The 20,288-nt window shown below is 50.5% G+C and overlaps 1 protein-coding gene across 2 annotated transcripts in view; it reads left to right on the forward strand.

Annotated features, from left to right (window-relative positions):
• Positions 1 to 18,226: 18,226 nt before the first annotated feature.
• PPP2R2A (protein phosphatase 2 regulatory subunit Balpha) overlaps positions 18,227 to 20,288 on the forward strand; it is a 32,553-nt gene continuing 30,491 nt past the window's right edge. Inside the window, exon 1 of one of the 2 annotated variants that reach the window (XM_069877617.1) lies at positions 18,227 to 18,294. In XM_069877617.1, coding sequence (XP_069733718.1) covers positions 18,292 to 18,294 — 3 coding nt within the window. In that variant the 5' untranslated portion in view covers positions 18,227 to 18,291. Of the gene's footprint in view, positions 18,295 to 19,601; positions 19,654 to 20,288 lie in introns of those variants that run through there. The other variant, XM_069877616.1, reaches the window with a different exon arrangement.

A 20,288-nucleotide genomic window follows, 5' to 3' on the forward strand; every position in this document is an offset into this window, starting at 1 on the left:
TGGGGGTGCGGGGAGCCCGAGGGATGAGGGGAACACGAGGGATGAGGGAGGCAGGGATGGGGATGCGGGAATTTGGGGGGGGGATGCGGGGATGGGGATGTGGAGGTCGGGGATTCAGGGATGGGGATGCGGAGAACCCGAGGGATGCGGGGAACACGAGGGATGAGGGAGGCAGGGATGGGGATGCGGGGATTTGGGGGGGGGAGGCAGGGATGGGGATGCGGGAATTTGGGGGGGGGGATGCGGGGATAGGGATGTGGAGGTCGGGGATTCAGGGATGGGGATGCGGAGAACCCGAGGGATGCGGGATTCAGAGATGAGGATGCGGGAATCTGGGGGAGAGGGAGTGGAGAGGGTGGGGATGCGGGGATGGGGGTGCGGGGAGCCCGAGGGGTGCGGGGAGCCCGGGGGATGCGGGATTCAGAGATGAGGATGCGGGAATCTGGGGTAGAGGGAGTGGAGAGGGTGGGGATGCGGGGATGGGGGTGCGGGGAGCCCGAGGGATGCGGGGAACACGAGGGATGAGGGAGGCAGGGATGGGGATGCGGGAATTTGGGGGGGATGCGGGGGTGGGGATGTGGAGGATGGGGATGCAGAGAACCCGAGGGATGCGGGATTCAGAGATGGGGATGCGGGAATCTGGGGAAGAGGGAGTGGAGAGGGTGGGGATGCGGGGATGGGGGTGCGGGGAACCCGAGGGATGTGGCATGCAGGGATGGAGATGCGGGAATGTGGGGGTAGGGGGGGTGGGGATGCGGGGATAAGGATGTGGAGAACCTGAGTGATGCGGGGAACGGGTGGGGATGGAGAGGGAGGGGATGCGGGGAACGGGGAGATGCGGGGATGGGGATGCGGAGGTCGGGGATGTTGGGAACCCGAGAGATGTGGGAAATGAGGGGATGCGGGGAATAGGGGGGGAGGGATGCGGGGATGGGGGTGCGGAGGTCGGGGATGCGGGGAACGGGAGGGATGCGGGATGGGGATGTGGGAAATGGGGGAATGGGGGGGATGGAGGAGGTGGGGATGCGGGGAACGGCGGAATGCGGGGAGTGAGATGCAGAGGTCAGAGATGCAGGGGTCGGAGATGCAGGGATGGAGGACGCGGGGGGTGAGGATGCGGGGAATGGAGGGATGCGGGGCTGCCTCCCGCTCCACCCCGCAGCCTTTCCTCCTCCTGAATGGCTCCAAGCGATTTTCTGCCTCCCGCTAAACGAGAAGGGAAAGCAGTTTTCTAACCCCAGAGGCAACTTCCACGACTCGACACATCCCAGCATCTCCCAGCAGGAAGAAACGCATCCATCGCACGGAATATTTCAAAGCAGAACCTGGAACTGCTGCCGTTTTCGCTCAATTTTAAGGAGAAAATGACAGTGAGAAAGTTAAACTCCCCTAAAGACGCCGCTAGAAGCCAGCGTTCCATTCTTGTTCCTTTTAATCCATCCTTCAGGTGTCCCAAGGGAACGAATCGCAGGTTAAAATGAACAAAGTCAGAACAGAGAAGGATAACCACTTCTTCCCCTCTTTATCCAATAATATCCCTGGAATTTTCATTGTCCTAGTGCACCCAGACCAGAAATACAAACGCGTCCGGTATAAAACTTAAAGCTGGGAGCAGCTTAAAGGAGCATTTAATCCATTTGCAATGCGAGGGGTGCGCGTTCAAGCTCTCAGCAGGCACGTTTTAAGCAATATAACAGTATTTGACCAAAAAAGAAGCCCCCGAAAATAACTTTCAAGAGCCTGACATAAGCACAAACAAAATATTTTCTCGCACGGGGTGCCCTGCGATAGAAACGGGGCGATAGAAGCTGGGAGCGGGCTGGGTTCTCAACCGGAGCGAGGAGAAGAGTGGGGAGCAGTCAGAGCTGAAGTGAATTATCTGCATATAGAACTGGATCAGAACTCTGCGTACGGAACAGGATTGTCTGCACGGAGAACCGGATCAGAATTCTGCATGCAGAACCAGATCAGAGCTCTACGTGCAGAACTGGATCAGAACGCTGCATTTGGAACTGGATTATCTTCATATAGAACTGGATTATCTTCATATAGAACTGGATTATCTTCATATAGACCCGGATTATCTTCATACAGAACTGGATCAGAGCTCTTTGTACAGAACTGGATCAGAGCTCTGCATGCAGAGGCGGATTATCTGCATCCAGAACCAGATCAGAGCTTTGCATGTAGAACTGGATCAGAACACTGCATATAGAACTGGGTTATCTTCATATAGTACTGGATTATATTCATACAGATCTGAATCAGAGCTCTGCATGCAGAACTGGAAGAAATCTCTTTATATAGAACTGGATTATCTTCATACAGAACTGAACAGGAGCTCTATGTACAGAACCAGATTATCTGCATGCAGAACTGGATCAGAACTCTACATATAGAACTGGATCAGAGCTCTGTGTGCAGAACTGGACTATCTGTATACAGAACTGGATTATCTCTGTACAGAACCAGATTACCTGCACGCAGAACCGGACCAGAGCTCTGTGCCAGCAGATGCAAGACTGCTCCTGATTTACAAGCCCCTCAGTTTAACTGAAATAAGAGCGCACGCAGCTCAAGAGAGCAAAAAATAAAAAGGCTTAACAGATTTTTAATATAAGAGGTTTAAAGGGGTTCAGGTGCATGCAACTAAATCATGAAAGCAAATCAGGCTCTTAACTGCGAACAGAAAACGCAAAACACGGACTTAAGCACTGAAGTGCTTTTGGTTCTATTTATTATAAGGTTCTATAACCAACACACAGGTTCCCTGCGTAGAGAACTCCCCCATTTGATTGCAGCAAAAAATTTAACCCTCAAGCACAAACTAGTTGAGGGTCTCCACATTCCTGTGCTGTGACCACAACCAAGGGTTTACAGCTGCGGGATGGGACCCTACGCGGTCTCTCCCCCTTCCCCCTCACACCATAAAGTCACTTTTTACCTCTCCACGCTCATCAGTGCAAGTTTCAGAGATCCTACTGATCGCACTCACAAGCGGCGAACAAAGGAATGCTTTCAAACTTCCACAGGCACAAGCAAACATTTAATAACTTCTTCTCCACCTCATCTTTCCCAGAAGAGAGAAAATATTGTATTCATCCCATCCTCTTCTGAGCCTCCCATTCATTCCAATAAGGAGGTGGGTTTTTTCACTAGAACAGAAAAAAACCCACATCTGCTGGATTTTATATCCAACTTTTTTTTCTTCTCTTTTAAAGATACTTTTACTGCCTTATGCCTCGCACGGTTTTTGGAACATGTTAGCGCATAATATTTTACCATCGGGAGCGTAGGTTCCATTTTATTTTATAACACAGATTTGAGAAGTCGTAGCGCTGAAGTTTGTTTTTCTAACCGCATGGAGGTTTGAAGCAACAAGCACAGGCAGGAAAAATACTTGAAGTGGGTGTATGTTTGTGCTGGGATCCTCTCTCTCATTTTGCAGTTGATGGAAAGCAATCAAGGTCACCTTTTCCATGTGTGTTTGTATATCTTGTCTATCTATAATAGGAAGAAGAGAAGTTGAGGTTATTGAGTTCCAGGTAGATACTTCTCAAAGCCCATCCAGTTCCACCCAGGGACACCTCCCACTGGATCAGGGGCTCCAAGCCCCATCCAACCTGGCCTTGAACCCCTCCAGGGATGGGGCAGCCACCACGGCTCCGGGCAACCTATTCCAGGGCCTCCTCACCCTCATGGTGAAGAATTTCTTCCTAAAGTCCAGTCTAAATCTTCCCCCTTCCAATTTAAAGCCATTCCTCCTTGTCCTATCACTCCAGGCCCTTGTAAAAGTCCCTCCCCAGCTTTTCTGGAGCCTCTTTCCATACAAGAAGCTGATCTAAGGTCTCCCCAGAGCCTTCTCTTCTCCAGGCTGAAATATTGCTGATGTAGGCTGTTTTCAACCTAGAAATCCATAAACTAGAGCAAAACAATTCTTTATGGGTCAAAAATAAAGCCAGGTTATATTGTTAGGACCTGCTACCACAGGCTTCTTCAAGGAGGAACTCGCTTTAACCGTTCTGTACCACCCTTATCAAGATTCCAGCTCCCCAACTGGAGTTCGTTGGTGCAACCACGACACAAGTTATTAGAATTAGGAAAATATCTCTTTGGGACGGTCAGTAATCCAAACACACACCTCTTGCCAAGTTTCCTGCACCTTCTTTTAAGGTGTTTGGTACTGGAAGCCGAGCTGTAGCTCTCGGAAAACCTAATCCAACTTGACTACTCCTACATTCTTTCCATAAGGCAAGAAATAAGCAGTTAAAGGCTTAGTATCTCATCATCACAGCTTTAGAACCTTGGAGAGACAGCTCTGTTCTTCTGAGAAGCGGATTAAATAACGTGAAGAAGGTTTATTTTCCATTTGCAGTGGTTGACGCTCTAACACCAACTGCTCTCGAGCTTTTCAAGATTAGGGTTCCCATAAGCTGCAAAATCCTGAGCTTTGAGTTTGAGTCATTAGGATCCAGCCTAAACGTTATTTTCCAGGACGTGAGAAATCTACCCTGAATTTTATACCCTTTGTGATATTTAATTACACTCTACCATTTGAACTGTTTCTTTCATCGCTGATTTAAGTCTTGCAGGCAGGCTAAACATCAGGGCTTTGAAAAAAACACACACCTAAGTGGTTCTCCTACTTAAAAGGATTCAATCCCTCTGGTTTCTGGCATCATGTTTCCACCAGCAGTATCAGTTAGGTAGGAAAAAACAACATATTTCACTAATTAACCTGATATTATTAAAGTATTTCAAGAGCATTGCTACTTGTTATTAAAGAAGTTGTACCCCATGCCCTCCTCAGTTGAGCTACTTCAATAGAAAGATAAGAAAAGCAGCCAGTTTGAGAGCTTTGCACCTCTCTCTCAGTGTAAATTTGTATATTTAGTAGGTTTTAAATCATAGAATAGTTTGGGTTGGAAGGGACCTCAAAGCCCATCCAGTTCCACCCCCTCCCGCTGGATCAGGAGCTCCAAGCCCCATCCAACCTGGCCTTGAACCCCTCCAGGGATGGGGCAGCCACCCCTGCTCTGGGCAACCTGTTCCAGGGCCTCCCCACCCTCATGGTGAAGAATTTCTTCCTCAGGTCTAGTCTGAATCTCAGCAAGAGCTACAGAAAACCATTCAATCAGCTCAGAGATGTTTCTCTTCACTTGGCGTTTCTCCTGCAGGTGGAAGAATCACCACATTAGCTGAAGATGCCTCTATTCAGGATGGTCCTTTCCTGCCAGGCAGCATTAACTTTACAGATTCATCGTGTACCAGTCGACCAGTCTGGGGCGGGGGATGAAGGGGACTGGAAGAAAACCAGTTCTCCGTGTGCGCTCGCACTTTAGCTACTTGCTAAAGACATAAAATAAGCCTCCGCTGATTCTGAGCCCACAGGACATCAATGACAATGAAACAGATGAGCAGGTTCAGAGGTTTCAGAACGGCACCCCGAGCAGACACAGCTTTGTAGTTCACATGCATTCTTTGGCTTTAGGGAAGGAAAACACCCTCTGTTGTTTTCAAGAGCATGTGTTCAGAGCATCTGAAGGCTAGAATATGTTGGAGCATATGGCATACGATTTCCTTTCTTCCATTCATAATCTGCAGCAAGTTCAGTTCCAAAGAACAACCTCCAGCTTTCGTTTGAATCTATTTCCATAGCCACGTCCTTCTACGAAGCCGATTTAGGCGTCATCTTGATGCAAGGGAACATGGGATGGTAAGTTACCATTCCTATGGATGGACGAAGCAATTTGCTGATAGCAAGCAGATGCCAGATGTCTTTAAGACTTTCCATCTGCTTCTTGCCTCCACTGGCATCTCCTGTTGGACGTACAAGCACCGTGTGATGGTTCTACAAACTCCATCGCTTTGTGGTTGTGTAACATCCGAGCAACTAAGGTCTGAGCCAGATGAGAAAGCTCCTTCACCACACTAGTCGTGATCCAGACATTTGAAGAAACAATGAGGGGGAAGAGATAGAAGGGACAGTCAGGGAAGCCAGGAGGAGAAAATGTGACTTCAATTCAGAAGTAATGCCGCGCAGTAGGATCATGAAGTAACTGAAGGACAGTTGGTTGGATTTGATGATCTGGTGGGTCTTTTCCAATCTGGTGATTCTGGGATTCTATGATTCTATGACAGCCACAGCTTCCCAAGGCTTGCTGTCTAGAATCGTTAAGGTTGGAAAAGACCTCTCAGCTCATCCAGTCCAACCGTCAGCCCAACCCCACCGTGCCTGCTAAACCACATCCCAAAATGCCACATCTACAAGTTCTTTGAACCCCTCAGGGATGGAGACTCCACCACTGCCCTGGGCAGCCTGGTCCAGTGCTCCTCCACTCTTTCAGAAAGAAGTTTTTCCTAGTATCCGATCTAAATCTCCGTTGGTGCAACATGAGGCCATTTCCTCTCATCAAATCTCTTGTTACTTGGGAGAAGAGCCCAGTGCCCACCTCACCACAACCTCCTCTCCCCTCTTCTCCAGGGCTGTCACTTGCCTCTTGAGATAAAATCTTTCAGCAGATGCCCAACACCATCTTTTTTGCCCTGAGCTGATGCCCTTAGAGCCAAGATTTCCTGTGCTGACCTGGATTTGACCACGCTGAGGGTCCTGAGCAGGGTCTGGGCCACCAGAAGACACGCTGTGCGGAAGGCCGAGCAGCAAGGGCTCGTGCAGCCTCCAGAGGGGAAAACCCATTTTACACCACGCTTTATGGCATCTTATTTTTCCCCCCGTAGAAGATGAATAATGTTAATGGTGACAGAGCCTACAGGCAATAAAAGCCCTTTGCAGGTATCAAACGGCTTCAAACTTTGTTTTGGCTCCCTGCCAGCTGCTCCAGCCGGCCAGGACTTCCTACTTCATGCTAGGACCAGTTTCCATTGAGTAATTACACAGCCTTACTGGTTTCCAGTGAGAAAACAGACTGAAAATCTATTATATTCTGGTTCGTTAAGAATTACGTGAAAAATAGAAAAGAAGACACCTATGTTTCATGCACATCTGCCACTATTGTAAATAAAGATTTCTAATGGATGAAGAAATGTTCGTTATTCTCAGATTCAGCTACCGAGGCTCCAAACAGAAACATGCATTGGGAAGCCAGACGATGAAAAAAAATCTCTATTTTTATCATCATCCCTCGTTCAAGAATTGCATGAATCATAGAATCATATTGCGTGAAGGCTCAAACCAAGAGTCCAGGGCTTCCCGGTGCTGAGCAATTTGTAAAGGAGTTCCAAAGAGAACGTGAGCATGGAAAGAAATAAGACTACAAGATGAAATAAGAAAGAAACAAGAATTTTTCTGGGCATCATGGATCTTGCATAGAATCATCATCGAATGGGTTGGGTTGGAAGGGACCTCAAAGCCCATCCAGTTCCACCCCTCCCACTGGATCAAGGAAAGGCAAGAATTTCAATTAAATGAAAGATTTTCTTGGTGTCGTGCCTCTTAAGAGGACTTCAAACCCTCAAGAAGAGGCAGATGCTGGTGAGTTAGGCTGCACAGTAAATAAGAGGAGAACAGGAGGTGGAATGACACATTCCCAATTTCCATATCGGAAACAGAGGTCCGTGGAAATTAAGCCACTTGCCTGAAGTCACTGGAAGCCAGGAACTCCAAGCTAGGATAAAAGGCAAACTTGTAGCTCAAAGAAACCTTTCTAATCCTGTTCTTCATACCCCGTTTGCCTGGGCAATGCCACCACCTCGTGGTCTGTGCAGTCACATCACCACTAGAACATCAATATCTGCAAAAAGAAACAAACCTAACTCTATCTGCCGTTCTCTTTTGAGAGACCTTTGCTTAGACTTCACTCCTGAACCATCCTGAAGCTCTGCCTGGCAGGCACTGATGGAATTTAACGATGTCCGGTTGTCAGGTCACAAAGCCGATAGGTGGTCTCAATACGGAGAAAGCTACCCTCACTCCATGAACATATCGTCTCCTCATGGAGCCCCCAAAAAAAGCCTTCCCAGTACTATTATTCTGGCATAGATGCCTCTCCTGTCTTCCAAAAAATATTGCACTCAAAAGGCTTTCCCATCTGAATTTTTCTTTGCCTTTGCAGCATCTTACGGTCAAACCGAGTCCTACCTGGTCTCTCCACTTTGAGTGGTGTAAACGTACCCTTGATGCACTCCATAGAAATGTTTGCTCTGTCTTTGTGTTCAGAGGAGAGACTCGTGATTCTGCCGCTGTTTTCTTGTCTGGCATTAGAATCGTAGAATCACTAGGTTGGAAAAGACCCGCTGGATCATCAAGTCCAACCATTCCTACCTCCTCTGGACCCGTTCCAACAGCTCCATCTCCTTCTTCTGTTGAGGATTCCAGAACTGGACACAGGACTCCAGATGAGGTCTCCCAAGAGAGGAATAGAGGTGCAGGATCCCCTCGCTTGACCTGCTGGCCACGCTGCTTTGGATGCAGCCCAGGACACGGTTGGTTTCTGGGCTGTGAGTGCACATTCCCAGCTCATGCCGAGCTTCTCATCAACCAGCCCCAAGCCCTTCTCCTCAGGGCTGCTCTGAATTCCATCATCCCCCATCCTGTACTGAAACCAGGGATTGCCCCATCCCAGGCGTAGGACCTTGCCCTTGGCCTCGTAGAACCTCATGAGGTTCTCCCATCCCCACTTCTCCAGCCTGTCCAGGTCCCTCTGGATGACATCCCGTCCTTCTGAAGCGTCAACTGCCCCACTCAGCTTGGTGTCACCTGCCAACGTGCTGAGGGTGCCCTCGATCTTGCTGTCTAATCATTGATGAAAACATTAAACCCCAATTTCTTTGGAAGGAAGAGAATCTGAGCCTTCTCATGGCTACATCAGCAAAGAAGCAGCAAAAAAAGAAGGAGTTTTATCAGCGGATGGGAGCTGCCTGTTCAAGTCCTGTTTTCACAGCTGCAGAAGTGAAGCAGTTTGCAAAGGTCAAGGCTGTGAAACATTCCATAGGTGGCAGCATTACTGCAGGCTTGCAGTGAGAAACACAGATAAGCTCTGTGATGTCTTCAGCATCCCTCAAAACTTCCCTTATGGGAAAAACCTTCTAGGAATTAATTACTTTTCTCCAGCGCTGTCACCTCGTACAACCAGCCGTACAAACCTGGAGGACCTTCAAAAGATGGGGGCTCAGGGATATAGGTTAGTGGCAGCTAGGAATGGTTGGACTCGCTGATCCAAGAGGTCTTTTCCAACCTGGTGATTCTATGAATTAAGGAAAATGCAGTAGAAAGGCTGGAGTTGCATCCAAACAAGGCTTAGTCCCGAACTGGATACGCATATTGCTGATTTATAGGTTTTAAGAGGCTTGTTATCACTGATAAAGCCAACCTTTACTCTCGGAGATCTATTACAGGAATGAAAGAGCATCTTTTCGGGGTGTCTTTGCCTTTGGAAGAACTCAATTCTTTCACAGGGTGGCTACATGGGAGACAGTATGGAAAAGGGGCTCCAGGAAAGCTGGGGAGGGGCTCTCGATCAGGGAGGGCAGGGATAGGATGAGAGGAATGGGTTTCAGCTGAAAGAGGGGAGATTGAGATGAGGAACATTCTCCTGTGAGGCCCTGGCCCAGGTTGCCCGGAGCAGTGGTGGCTGCCCCATCCCTGGAGGTGTTGAAGACCAGGTTGGATGGGGCTTGGAGCCCCTGATCCAGTGGGAGGTGTCCCAGCCATCCTGAAGAATTTCTTCCAAATGAAACATAGAATCATCAAGTTGGAAGAAACCCACCGGATCATCGAGTCCAACCATTCCCATCAATCACTAACCCATGTCCCTCAGCACCTCGTCCACCCGTCCCTTAAACCCCTCCAGGGAAGGGGACTCAACCCCCTCCCTGGGCAGCCTAGTCTAAACCTTCCCCCCTCCAATTTAAAGCCATAATAACGGCAACATATAAACCAGGACTTCTAGAAGAGGCTGAAGAGAAGACGTTCCCTGCTCTACAAGCCCCGTTGACTCATCATTTGCCAAATGAGACTTAGAACAGGAATTATCCAGCGCTCATGAACTCCCATCTCAAACTTCCCTGCTGTCCTGCTCTAACGAACGCTCTGTCCACAGACCAACCATTAACCTTGAGGACATCAAGGACAAATACCAGGAGTTGCTCTGAAGAGGTTGGAAGTGTTCCTGGATGATGGTATTAACTGAAATGCCACGTACCTTTGTGAACACCGAGCCTGCCCAGGGCTTCTTTTTGCAGGCACCAAAACAAAATTTCAACAAACAGAAAACACTGACTTTTTTATTCAAAGCACTTTGAGAATTTTGTCAAGCCTCTACCTCAAAAAAAAATCCTAACTTACCGAAACATCAACGTAAACTGGAAACCTCCCATAAATCTCATTCTGACAATGAGTATTTTCTATTTTTACTATACAGATCTGAAAGTTCTAATTTCTCTAGGCTTCCCTCATGCTTTACAGCATTTTCACAAACAGCCTAATAAAAATATGAAGATATTTGCATTTTTCCTTTAGATATTCTTTAAATTTAAAAGAATTATTTTTTTTTGTGTTTGTTTCATAGAATCAAGGAACGGTTTGGGTTGGAAGGGACCTCAAAGCCCATCCAGTTCCAACTTCTGCCACGCGCAGGGACACCTCCCACTGGATCAGGGGCTCCAAGCTCCATCCAACCTGGCCTTGAACCCCTCCAGGGATGGGGCAGCCACCCCTGCTCTGGGCAACCTGTTCCAGGACCTCCCCACCCTCATAGAGAAGAAATTCTTCTCTATGACAAGTGCTGTCCTTTCCCTCAAGCACGGGAGTCGCTTCCACCCCGACCCACTCATACCAGAAAGAGCAGCTCGTATCCATCACACGATGAATCAATTTTTGTTTTCTTAAAACAAATTGAAAACCACAACGAGGGCCACAATTAATTGTCCCATCTAGCCCACAATTAATTGTCCCATCTAGCCCACACACTGATCCTAATTAATTATCTAATTCAACAATGAGTTAACGCTGTTAGCAAAACGTGATACGGGTCACGGCATCCAGGCTTCCTCCTCTTTTCCTCCCGTCCTCCACGCATCCACTGGGGTTTTATCTCCCCATGAGAACAGAAGCCTCTCTTTGTTAGAGCTCCAACGCTGGCGTCATTGACCGAAGCTCTCGGGAGGCCAAAAATAACCACACAAGTGTCCATTCTCTGTGGAGCCATCGAGTATCGTGTCCTCATGCTTGGCACGTCCCTGGAAATCCTACACCTTCTTGGATGGGAATTAAAAAACAAGACCCTGACTGTTTGTACACATTTAAAGGGACAAAGACTTGGATTTCCTCCACATTAAATGTTTCTAAAGAGCTTACAATACCTGCACATCTCAGCAACAAGGTGTTCAAGGCCAGGTTGGATGGAGCTTGGAGCCCCTGATCCAGTGGGAGGTGTCCCTGCCCATGGCAGGGGGTGGAACTGAATGATCTTTGAGGTCTCTTCCAAGCCAAACTATTCTATGATTCTACGATCTTTAACCAGATTGGGTTGCTCCAAGCCTCATCCAACCTGACCGTGAATGTTTACAGGGATGGAGCCTCCACCACCTCCCTGGGCAACCTGGATCAGTGTTTCACCACCCTCATGAGTTTATGCAGATGGCTCTTTTCAAAGATACCTGGATATCTTTTGGATCTATCTGTCCCTGTTTACCATGCTTTGCATCCTTACATAAATACACAAATATTAAGACCTCTACAGTTCCTCCTTGAAGACAAATGGTGACGCTTACACCTATATGGAATCCTTGACCGAGATTTCCCTCTTCATACTTCAACCAAACACCCTTCTTACCTGTCAACACCAGATTTTAAAGTTACCAGCGGGGTTTGTACCTAAACAAAGGTTTAGTATTTGATAGGAATGGTTGGACTTGATGATCCAGTGGGTCGACTCGATGATCCAGTGGGTCTTTTCCAAGCTGGTGATTCTATGATTCTATAAAGCCTGATCTAAATGTGGCCAAAACTAATGAAGATCTCTCTACTCCTGCCCAAAGAAGAGGCTGGAACTGGATGATCTTCAAGGTTCCTTCCAACCCAAACCATACTATGATTCTGTATTGTTCAACGAGTGGGTGGAAGGCATAACACACAAAAGTCATTCTTCCTTTTTGGGCTTGGTTAGTTACAACTCTCTAGTTCTGATTAAGTTTAATGCATATTCACGTTTAAACGAACACTACAGCCATGATTACACAAAGAAACTGCGAGGTTTGTGTGCCCAGGCTTCCTCGTGTCTGAGAATCATAGAATCACAGAATAACCAGGTTGGAAGAGACCCACTGGATCATCGAGTCAGTGCTTCAAGGACTCCGAAATCAGTATTTGACGATGGAGTGATCAGAAGGTAGGAGTCTAATTATAGATCGTAAATGGTTGAGGTGCTCCAACGCCAAAAGGTCTTGGCGTTGTGCACATTCACTCGCTGAGACTTGACCTCCAGGAGGCATGGAGCACAACGTCCCATCTTTGTGCAGCTGGGGTGACCAACAGCAAAATAAGGATAAGAAGACAAGCAAAGAGATTTTGATGGGGCTAAGGAGAAGACCTTACATGAGGCAGGGTAGAAATCCATATTCCCACTTTTTTTTCTCCTGTGTGCTGTCTAAGCTGCTTGCATGCCAGGAAAGAACACCTGCAAGTCCAAACTCAAGTCTCGGAGCTGATGTGTTTTTTGGAAAGGCCAACAATTAGCCACAACTATGAGCATTTCTGCATCACCTTTGATAAACCCTCTTGAGAGGATTCACACTATAGAAATCCAAATCTCTGCCCTGGCTCCACACCGGGCTGTCGTGCCTGCGTTCCTCAGTATTCCCAGCCCAGCACCATCATCTACCCGTTCCAGGTCCCTTCACATCAGACACGGCTGAGCAGCTTCCCAGACAGCTGCATCTGGTACACGAGGTCTCAGGGCACAAGAGGCTGCCAAGCTGCTCAACAACCAGAGTGTGTGGCTTCTAACGAGGGTCTGCACGCAGAGGAGTCCTCCTAAAGAACATTGTCTCCTCAGCCATAACCCCTCCTCGTGCGTCTTCACCTGCAGGCGTGCACGCTGCAAGCAAAGGGAAAGAGGAGAAGAAATCTGTTTACAGCAGGGTTGAATGAGAAGCAGGGTGAGGAAGAGGATTCCACCCCTCTACTCCACACTCACGAGAGCTTACCTGGAGCCCTGTGTTCACTTCTGGAGTCCTCAGCGCAGCAAGGACATGGAGCTGTTGGAGTGAGTCCAGAGGAGGCCACGGAGATGATCCGAGGGCTGGAGAACCTCCCCTACAAGGACAGGCTGAGGGAGCTGGGGTTCTTCAGCCTGGAGAAGAGAAGGCTGCGAGGAGAACTTACAGCAGCTTCCAGGACTGAAAGGAGCTCCAGGAAGGCTGGGGAGGAGCTCTTGATCAGGGAGGGCAGGGAGAAGATGAGGGGGAATGGTTTTCAGCTGGAAGAGGGGAGATCAAGATTAAATCTTAGGAAGAAATGTTCTCCTGTGAGGGTGGGGAAGCCCTGGAACAGGTTGCCCAGAGCAGGGGTGGCTGCCCCATCCCTGGAGGGGTTCAAGACCAGGTTGGATGGGGCTTGGAGCCCCTGATCCAGTAGGAGGTGTCCCTGCCCATCACAGGGGGTTGGAACTGGATGGGCTTTGAGATTCCTTCCAACCCAACCTATTCCTCTTCTTTCATTGTTACCAGTGAGAAAAACAAAGCCTTTCTGTGTGCACTGGAGACCTGGGCTCCCACCAGCCCCTGGTCCTTGGATCAGGGTAAGGAAATAGCTTGGGATAAGGAACCGAGTTGATTTCAAGCCTGTGAGCCATGAGCTGGCTTTAGAGCACGTTATAAATGTTTTAACTGAAAGATCGCTCCTATGAGCTGGTTAAGTCCCCCTCAGTTTATTTCCAATTAAACACAAAAAAAGTAGGAGCAGAAAGCATTTGCTCCAAGCCTCCAAGGGAATCAACAACACAGCAAGGATTAGAACTAAGGATTTCCTGTCCGATCTGCAAACCACACCTCTCTCCTGTTTACAAAGCGAGCTTATTCCCTAGCAGAACAGCCATGGGAATGGAACAATTCTTTCTGCTATTTCAGCCTCCCTTCCTTCCCCTCTCAGTTCATTCCTGGCGTTACCTCCAGGTCCTCACAAACCTCCTACCAGCACCGCAAGACAAAGCCAAGCGAGCAGAGAATGTTTCAGAATTTCTTCACCATGAGGATGGGGAGGTCCTGGAACAGGTTGTCCAGAGCAGTGGTGGCTGTCCCATCCCTGGAGGGGTTCAAGGCCAGGTTGGATGGGGCTTGGAGCCCCTCATCCATTTCCCCTCATCCCATCCCTGCCTTCCCTGATCCAGAGCTCCTCCTCAGCTTTCCTCGAGCCCCTTTCACACCTGGAAGCTGCTCTAAGGTCTCCCTGGAGCCTTCTCTTCTCCAGGCTGAACAATCCCAACTCTCTCAGCCTGTTCTTGTAGTAGAGGAGCTCCAGCCCTCAGATCATCTTCATAGCCTTGTCTGGACCCATTCCTACAGGTCTATCTCCTTCTTCTGCTGGGGATTCCAGAATTGGACACAGGGCTCCAGGTGAGGTCTCCCAAGAGTGGAGTAGAGGAGCAGAATCCCCTCCCTCACCTTGCTGGTCCCACTGCTTTGGATGCAGCCCAGGAGAGAGGCTTTTTAAAGTCATTTTTCAGTCATTCCAACTCCTGCTTTACTGCTGGGAACTGACTGCTCTGTATTTTACAGGTTTTTAACGAATACAACCAGGAAGGTTTCCACGTGGATCCTTGTCCCTCTGTGTCCTTCCCATTCCCCAGCAATGTTCTTCAGTCTGAGCTGAAGAAGTTTGCGGAGTAAGAATCCGTAATTAAAACACGCTTGGAACAGATAGACGCTCATTAAAGCTTCGTGCTGCTGGCGGGCGTGTATAAATTTAACATAACACGGCTCCTATCTCCCCTGAGCACCTGAACCAACGCTTCAAACTCCACGGAAATCAAATCCCGTGCTTAGAAACTCCGGATCCGAGCTGTGGAACACACTCGTGCTGGTTCACACGAACCATTCAAACCAGTGCGAAGCCTCGTGTCGTCTCAATTAACCAGCAAGTGAACACCCAAGCAAAGAGTGTGATTCCCAAGATGTCTTACTAATTACCCTCGCTGTGATTTAATGTTAATTATTTATTATGCTTCATTATATTCCGTAGCTCGGTTCAAAACAAAACCCTGCGATGTTGGAATTGTGATCCATCCTTCTGGCACCGTGATATTAAATCTTTTCTAAAAGGCATTTGTTTTAATTATAAGGTACGTACTACAGCTTCATTAATTTGTATTACAGACCTAATTGCAGGTCTTGCTTTTATTTTAGCGACAGAACTTCTTGAAACAACGCTCGTTCTACTCCAAGGGCTGAATTTTGTAGTGATTTTATGGAATGGAATGGATTATGTTGACTTTATTTGCGATTTTCCTGCTAACTGGTTGTTGGACAAACCTGTTTATGGTTGAAAAGGATGGTTTTAAGGAATCCTGATAAAAAATAGGAACGTTGGCTTTCATTCTGTATTTGGGGTTGACTGAACACGGCCATAAATTTGTAGAAATTAGTGAATTTGTTCTTAATTTGGCCTTAATCCTGGAGTGATCCAGTCAGAGCCTGTTTTGAGCGATTTCAAACTTGGAGTGTGTTTGGTTTCAGGTTTTTTTTTTGGATTGCTCTCAAAATGGACTAAGAAAAACAACTGGTTCGAGATATTCTCCAGGTTAGGTGAGGGCTATGGAATGCCTCGTGTGGGGCGAGTGCTCTTTCATTATTGTTATTTTCAAGACTGATGTTAATTGCGTTTGCAATTGTTATTAGGGGTGTAGATATCGAGCTGGTGACAGGCTGAGAGAGTTGGGGTTGTTCAGCCTGGAGAAGAGAAGGCTCCGAGGAGACCTTAGAGCAGCTTCCAGCACCTGAAGGGGCTACAAGAAAGGTGGGGAGGGGCTGTTCACAAAGGCTTGTGGTGACAGGATGAGGGGCAACGGGGATAAACTGGAGAGGGGCAGATTTAGGCTAGACAGAAGGAGGAATTTCTTCACCATGAGAGTGGGGAGGCCCTGGAACAGGTTTCCTAGAGAAGTAGTGGCTGCCCCATCCCTGGAGGTGTTCAAGACCAGGTTGGATGGGGCTTGGAGCCCCTGATCCAGTGGGAGGTGTCCCTGCCCATGGCAGGGGTGGAACTACATGGGCTTTGAGGTCCCTTCCAACCCAAACCACTCCCTGATTCTATGAACAGATGCTTGCTGGAGATCTGGAAATGCAAAACCAGCATACGTGAGGACTTTGGAGACTCGTTTGAAGGCAGGCAGGGAGTTTGTGGCAGCGCTGGGTTTGCAGGATGAGTTCATGAATCCCAAAGTGAGATCTGGATTAGCAAGCTCTACCCAGCCCAGGAAGAAAGTAAGTGTTGGCACAAACATCTGCACGGGGAAGCTGATGACTTCCACGAGATCTCAGATAGGTTGTAGTGAAGGGGCTGAAGAACAGGCCTTATGAGGAGTGGCTGAGGGAGCTGGGGGTGTTTAGCTGGAGAAGAGGAGGCTGAGGGGAGACCTCATTGCTCTCTGCAACTCCCTGAGAGGAGGTTGTGGAGAGGAGGGAGCTGGGCTCTTCTCCCAAGGGACAGGGGACAGGACAAGAGGGAATGGCCTCAAGCTCCACCAGGGGAGGGTCAGGCTGGACAGCAGGAAAAAATTCTTCACAGAAAGGGTCATTGGTCCCTGGCAGAGGCTGCCCAGGAAGGGGGTTGAGTCCCCTTCCCTGGAGGGGTTTAAGGGACGGGTGGATGAGGTGCTGAGGGACACGGGTTAGTGTTTGATGGGAATGGTTGGACTCGATGATCCAGTGGGTCTCTTCCAACCTGGTGATTCTATGATTCTATGAATCCATTAGCCAAGTCCTGCTGGATAACGTAGAGCTGAGACTTCAGCTGGGGCCCAGGGAGCTGAAAGGGAGCCTCCACCCTGCCTGAGCCAGCAGGAGCCGTGCCAAGCCGGGCTCGGCTGGAAGCCTTTCTGCGTGGATCCCGCTGTCAGTGTAAAAGGTGGATGGGGGCTAAAAATGGCTCAGTGGCACGGCCGGGCGCGTGCAGGGAATAGTGATGAGCGAAACCCGGAGCAGGCCTGCAGCCTCCAGGGAAAGCATCCAAGAGGGTGGGAAAATGTGCATCAGTGATGGAGCCAGGGTGAGGAAATGCTAAAGGGGGGAATGGCAGGAGAAGGAGGGGAGGGAGGGGAGGAAAGGGAAAGCAAAGCCACCTGTGGGGAAGGGGAAAAGGAGAGAGGGACCGAAGGGAAGGGGGAAACGGAGGGAAGGGGGCAGAGGGGGAAACGGAGGGGAAAGGAGGAAGGAAGGAAGGAGGAGATGGAGCAAAGCCAAAAGCAAGCCTGCCGAGCTCCTGTTGTAGGGGCCACCCCAATGGTTTGGGTTGGAAGAGACCTCCCAGCCCATCCAGTTCCACACCTCCCACTGGATCAGGGCCTCCAAACTCCATCCAACCTGGCCTTGAACCCCTCCAGGGGTGGGGCAGCCACCAGGGCCTCCCACCCTCACAGCAAAACATTTCTGCCTAAGATCTCACCTCAATCTCCCCTCTTTCAGCTTAAAGCTGTTCTCCCTCATCTTACCCCTGCCCTCCGTGATCCAGAGCCCCTCCCCAGCTTTCCTGGGGCCCCTTTTCAACCTTGGAAGCTGCTCTAAGGTCTCCCCGCAGCCTTCTCTTCTCCAGGCTCAACTCCAACTGTCCTCACACCTTCCCCGCGGCCTCCTCTGCACCTGCTCCAACACTCCCATCTCCTCCTGATGCTGGGGATTCCAGAACCGAACGCTTGAGGTGCCGCCGAGCCCTTAGCGGAGCAAACCCGAGGGCGAACGCGCAGCATCCCCCTCCTCCATGCCCGCCCTCCACCCTAATGGCCGGCGCCCCCCCCCCGCCGCCATTACCCCCCATCCCCACTACGGGTGGGCGCGAGGGCCACGCCGCGGGGTGACGTCACGGCGCCGGGCGCCATTTTGGAAGAAGGAGGAGGAGGAGGAGGAGGAGGAGGAGGAGGAGGAGAAGGAGGAAAGGGGCGGGGGGGTTGGGGGGGGGGCGGGAGCAGCGGCAGCAGCAGCGGCCCCGGCCCGGCCCCGCCGCCACCCCCGGCTCCATCCGCCGCCATCCGCCCCCCAGCACCGCCCCCCGCCCGCCCCGCCGGCCCCGCCGAGCGCCGCCAGCACCGCCCGACCCGCCGCGCCCGCCATCGCCCGCGAAACATGGCAGAGTGAGGGGGGGAAAAAACAGCGGCCGCCGCGGCGCCGCCCCCGGCCCCGCCTGCCCCGCGGCCCCGGCCCGAGCCTCCCTGCCTGCTCCCCTTCTTCTCTTCCCTCCCCCCCTCCCGGGGGTTCCTGCTTTCCTGCCCTCCCTTGGCCTCCCTCCCTCGCCCCCTCCCTGCCTTCTTCTCCCCCCCCCTTCTTCTTCTCCCCCCCCCTTCTTCTTCTCCCCCCCCTCCTTCTTCTCCCCTCCCCGCCTTCTTCTTCTCCCCCTCTCCCTGCCTTCTTCTTCTCCCCCCCTCCCCGCCTTCTTCTTCTCCCCCCCTCCCTGCCTTCTTCTCCCCCCCACGCCTTCTCCCCTTCCTTTTCCTCCCTTCCCTCCCTCGCTGCTTCTCTTCCCCTCCTTCATCCTCTCTCCCCTTCCCCCCTTCATGCCTTTTTCTCTTCCTTCCCCCCCTTCATGCCTTTTTCTCTTCCTTCCCCCCTTCATGCCTTTTTCTCTTCCTTCCCCCCCTTCTGGGGGTTTCTTCTCTCCTCCCTTCCTTCCCTGCCTTTTCCCCTTCCTTCCTCTCTTCTCTCCTCCCTCCCCTCTTCTTCCCTTTTTTTTCCTTTCTCTTCTCTTCCTTCCTTTTTCCCTTCCTTACCCCCTTCTGGGAATTTCTGCTTTCCTCCCTTCCTTCCCTCCCTTCTTCCCTTCCTTCTCTCCCTCCTACTCTCCTTTTTTTTCCTCTTTCCCTCTCCCCTCCCTGCATTCTCCCACTCTCCTCTTCCCTCCCTTCATCCTTTTTTCCTCTCATTTCCCCTCTTCTGGGGGTTCTTGTTCTCCTTCCTTCCCTCCCTGCCTTCTCTTCCCTCCCCTTCCCTCTTCTCCCTTCTTTTCCATCCCCTCTTCTGGGAATTGCTGCTTTCCTCCCTTCCTTTTCTGCCTTCTCCCCTTCCCATTACTTCCCTTCCCTCCCTCCCTCCTCCTTCCCTTCCCTCCCTCCCTCCTCCTTCCCTTCCCTCCCTCCCTCCTCCTTCCCTTCCCTCCCTCCCTCCTCCTTCCCTTCCCTCCCTCCCTCCTCCTTCCCTTCCCTCCCTCCCTCCTCCTTCCCTTCCCTCCCTCCCTCCCCCCACTCTCCTTCCCTTCTCGTTCTCCCCTTTCCCTCTCTTCTCCCCATCCCTGGAGGGGTTCAAGGCCGGGTTGGATGGGGCTTAGAGCCCCTGATCCACTGGGAGGTGTCAGGGTGGAACTGGATGGATTTTGAGGTCCCTTCCCACCCAAACCCTTCCCCGAGTCCCTCCCTGCGCAGGGGGGAGCACGGAGGGAGCCAGGTGGAAGGTTTTCCATGGGGGAAACGCTCTGGAGTTCAACTGGCAAGCAGGGTGGGTCTTTTGCCTTTTTAATGTCCCCTCCCTGCGGGGATTTGAATGGGCGAACGGGCTTGTATCCTGTTTTGCTTCCCCGGGTGGAGTTTGGGGAGCGGGGAGGGATGCTGTGGGCAGGGAGAGCGGTCAGAGGGTGCGTGTGTCGGAAGGCAGTGGCTCAGGGTGCAGCTTCTAAATGAAACTAGAGGTGGGATCACAATACAATTCAATAATACAGGTCTTTCCGTGTTTTCTTTCCCATTCCTTCCTGTGCTTGCTCCCCATTTTGCATCCTAAGGTGCTCTGGGTAGACTAGAGGTGTGGACGCAGAAGGTTTCTCTTCCTTCTTACTTGCCCTTGCAATTTTTTAATTTGGAAATCTATTCATCTCCCTCTTCTGCAAATTAATTCTCTTTTCAGTGCTGTGCGTTTGGAGCAGGAGAGGCCGTGTTAGGGATCGTAGGGTCATGGAACCATTTGGGTTGGAAGAGACCTCAAAGCCCATCCAGTCCCGCCCCGTGACACCTCCCACTGGATCAGGAGCTCCAAACCCCATCCAGCCTGGCCTTGAACACCCCCAGGAATGGGGCAGCCACCACTGCTCTGGGCAACCTGGGCTGGAGCGTCTTCCCTCTGCGCTTGTGCTCCACCCT

The sequence above is a fragment of the Phaenicophaeus curvirostris genome, chromosome 27 (genome assembly GCF_032191515.1).
Source record: "Phaenicophaeus curvirostris isolate KB17595 chromosome 27, BPBGC_Pcur_1.0, whole genome shotgun sequence".
NCBI lineage: Eukaryota > Metazoa > Chordata > Aves > Cuculiformes > Cuculidae > Phaenicophaeus > Phaenicophaeus curvirostris.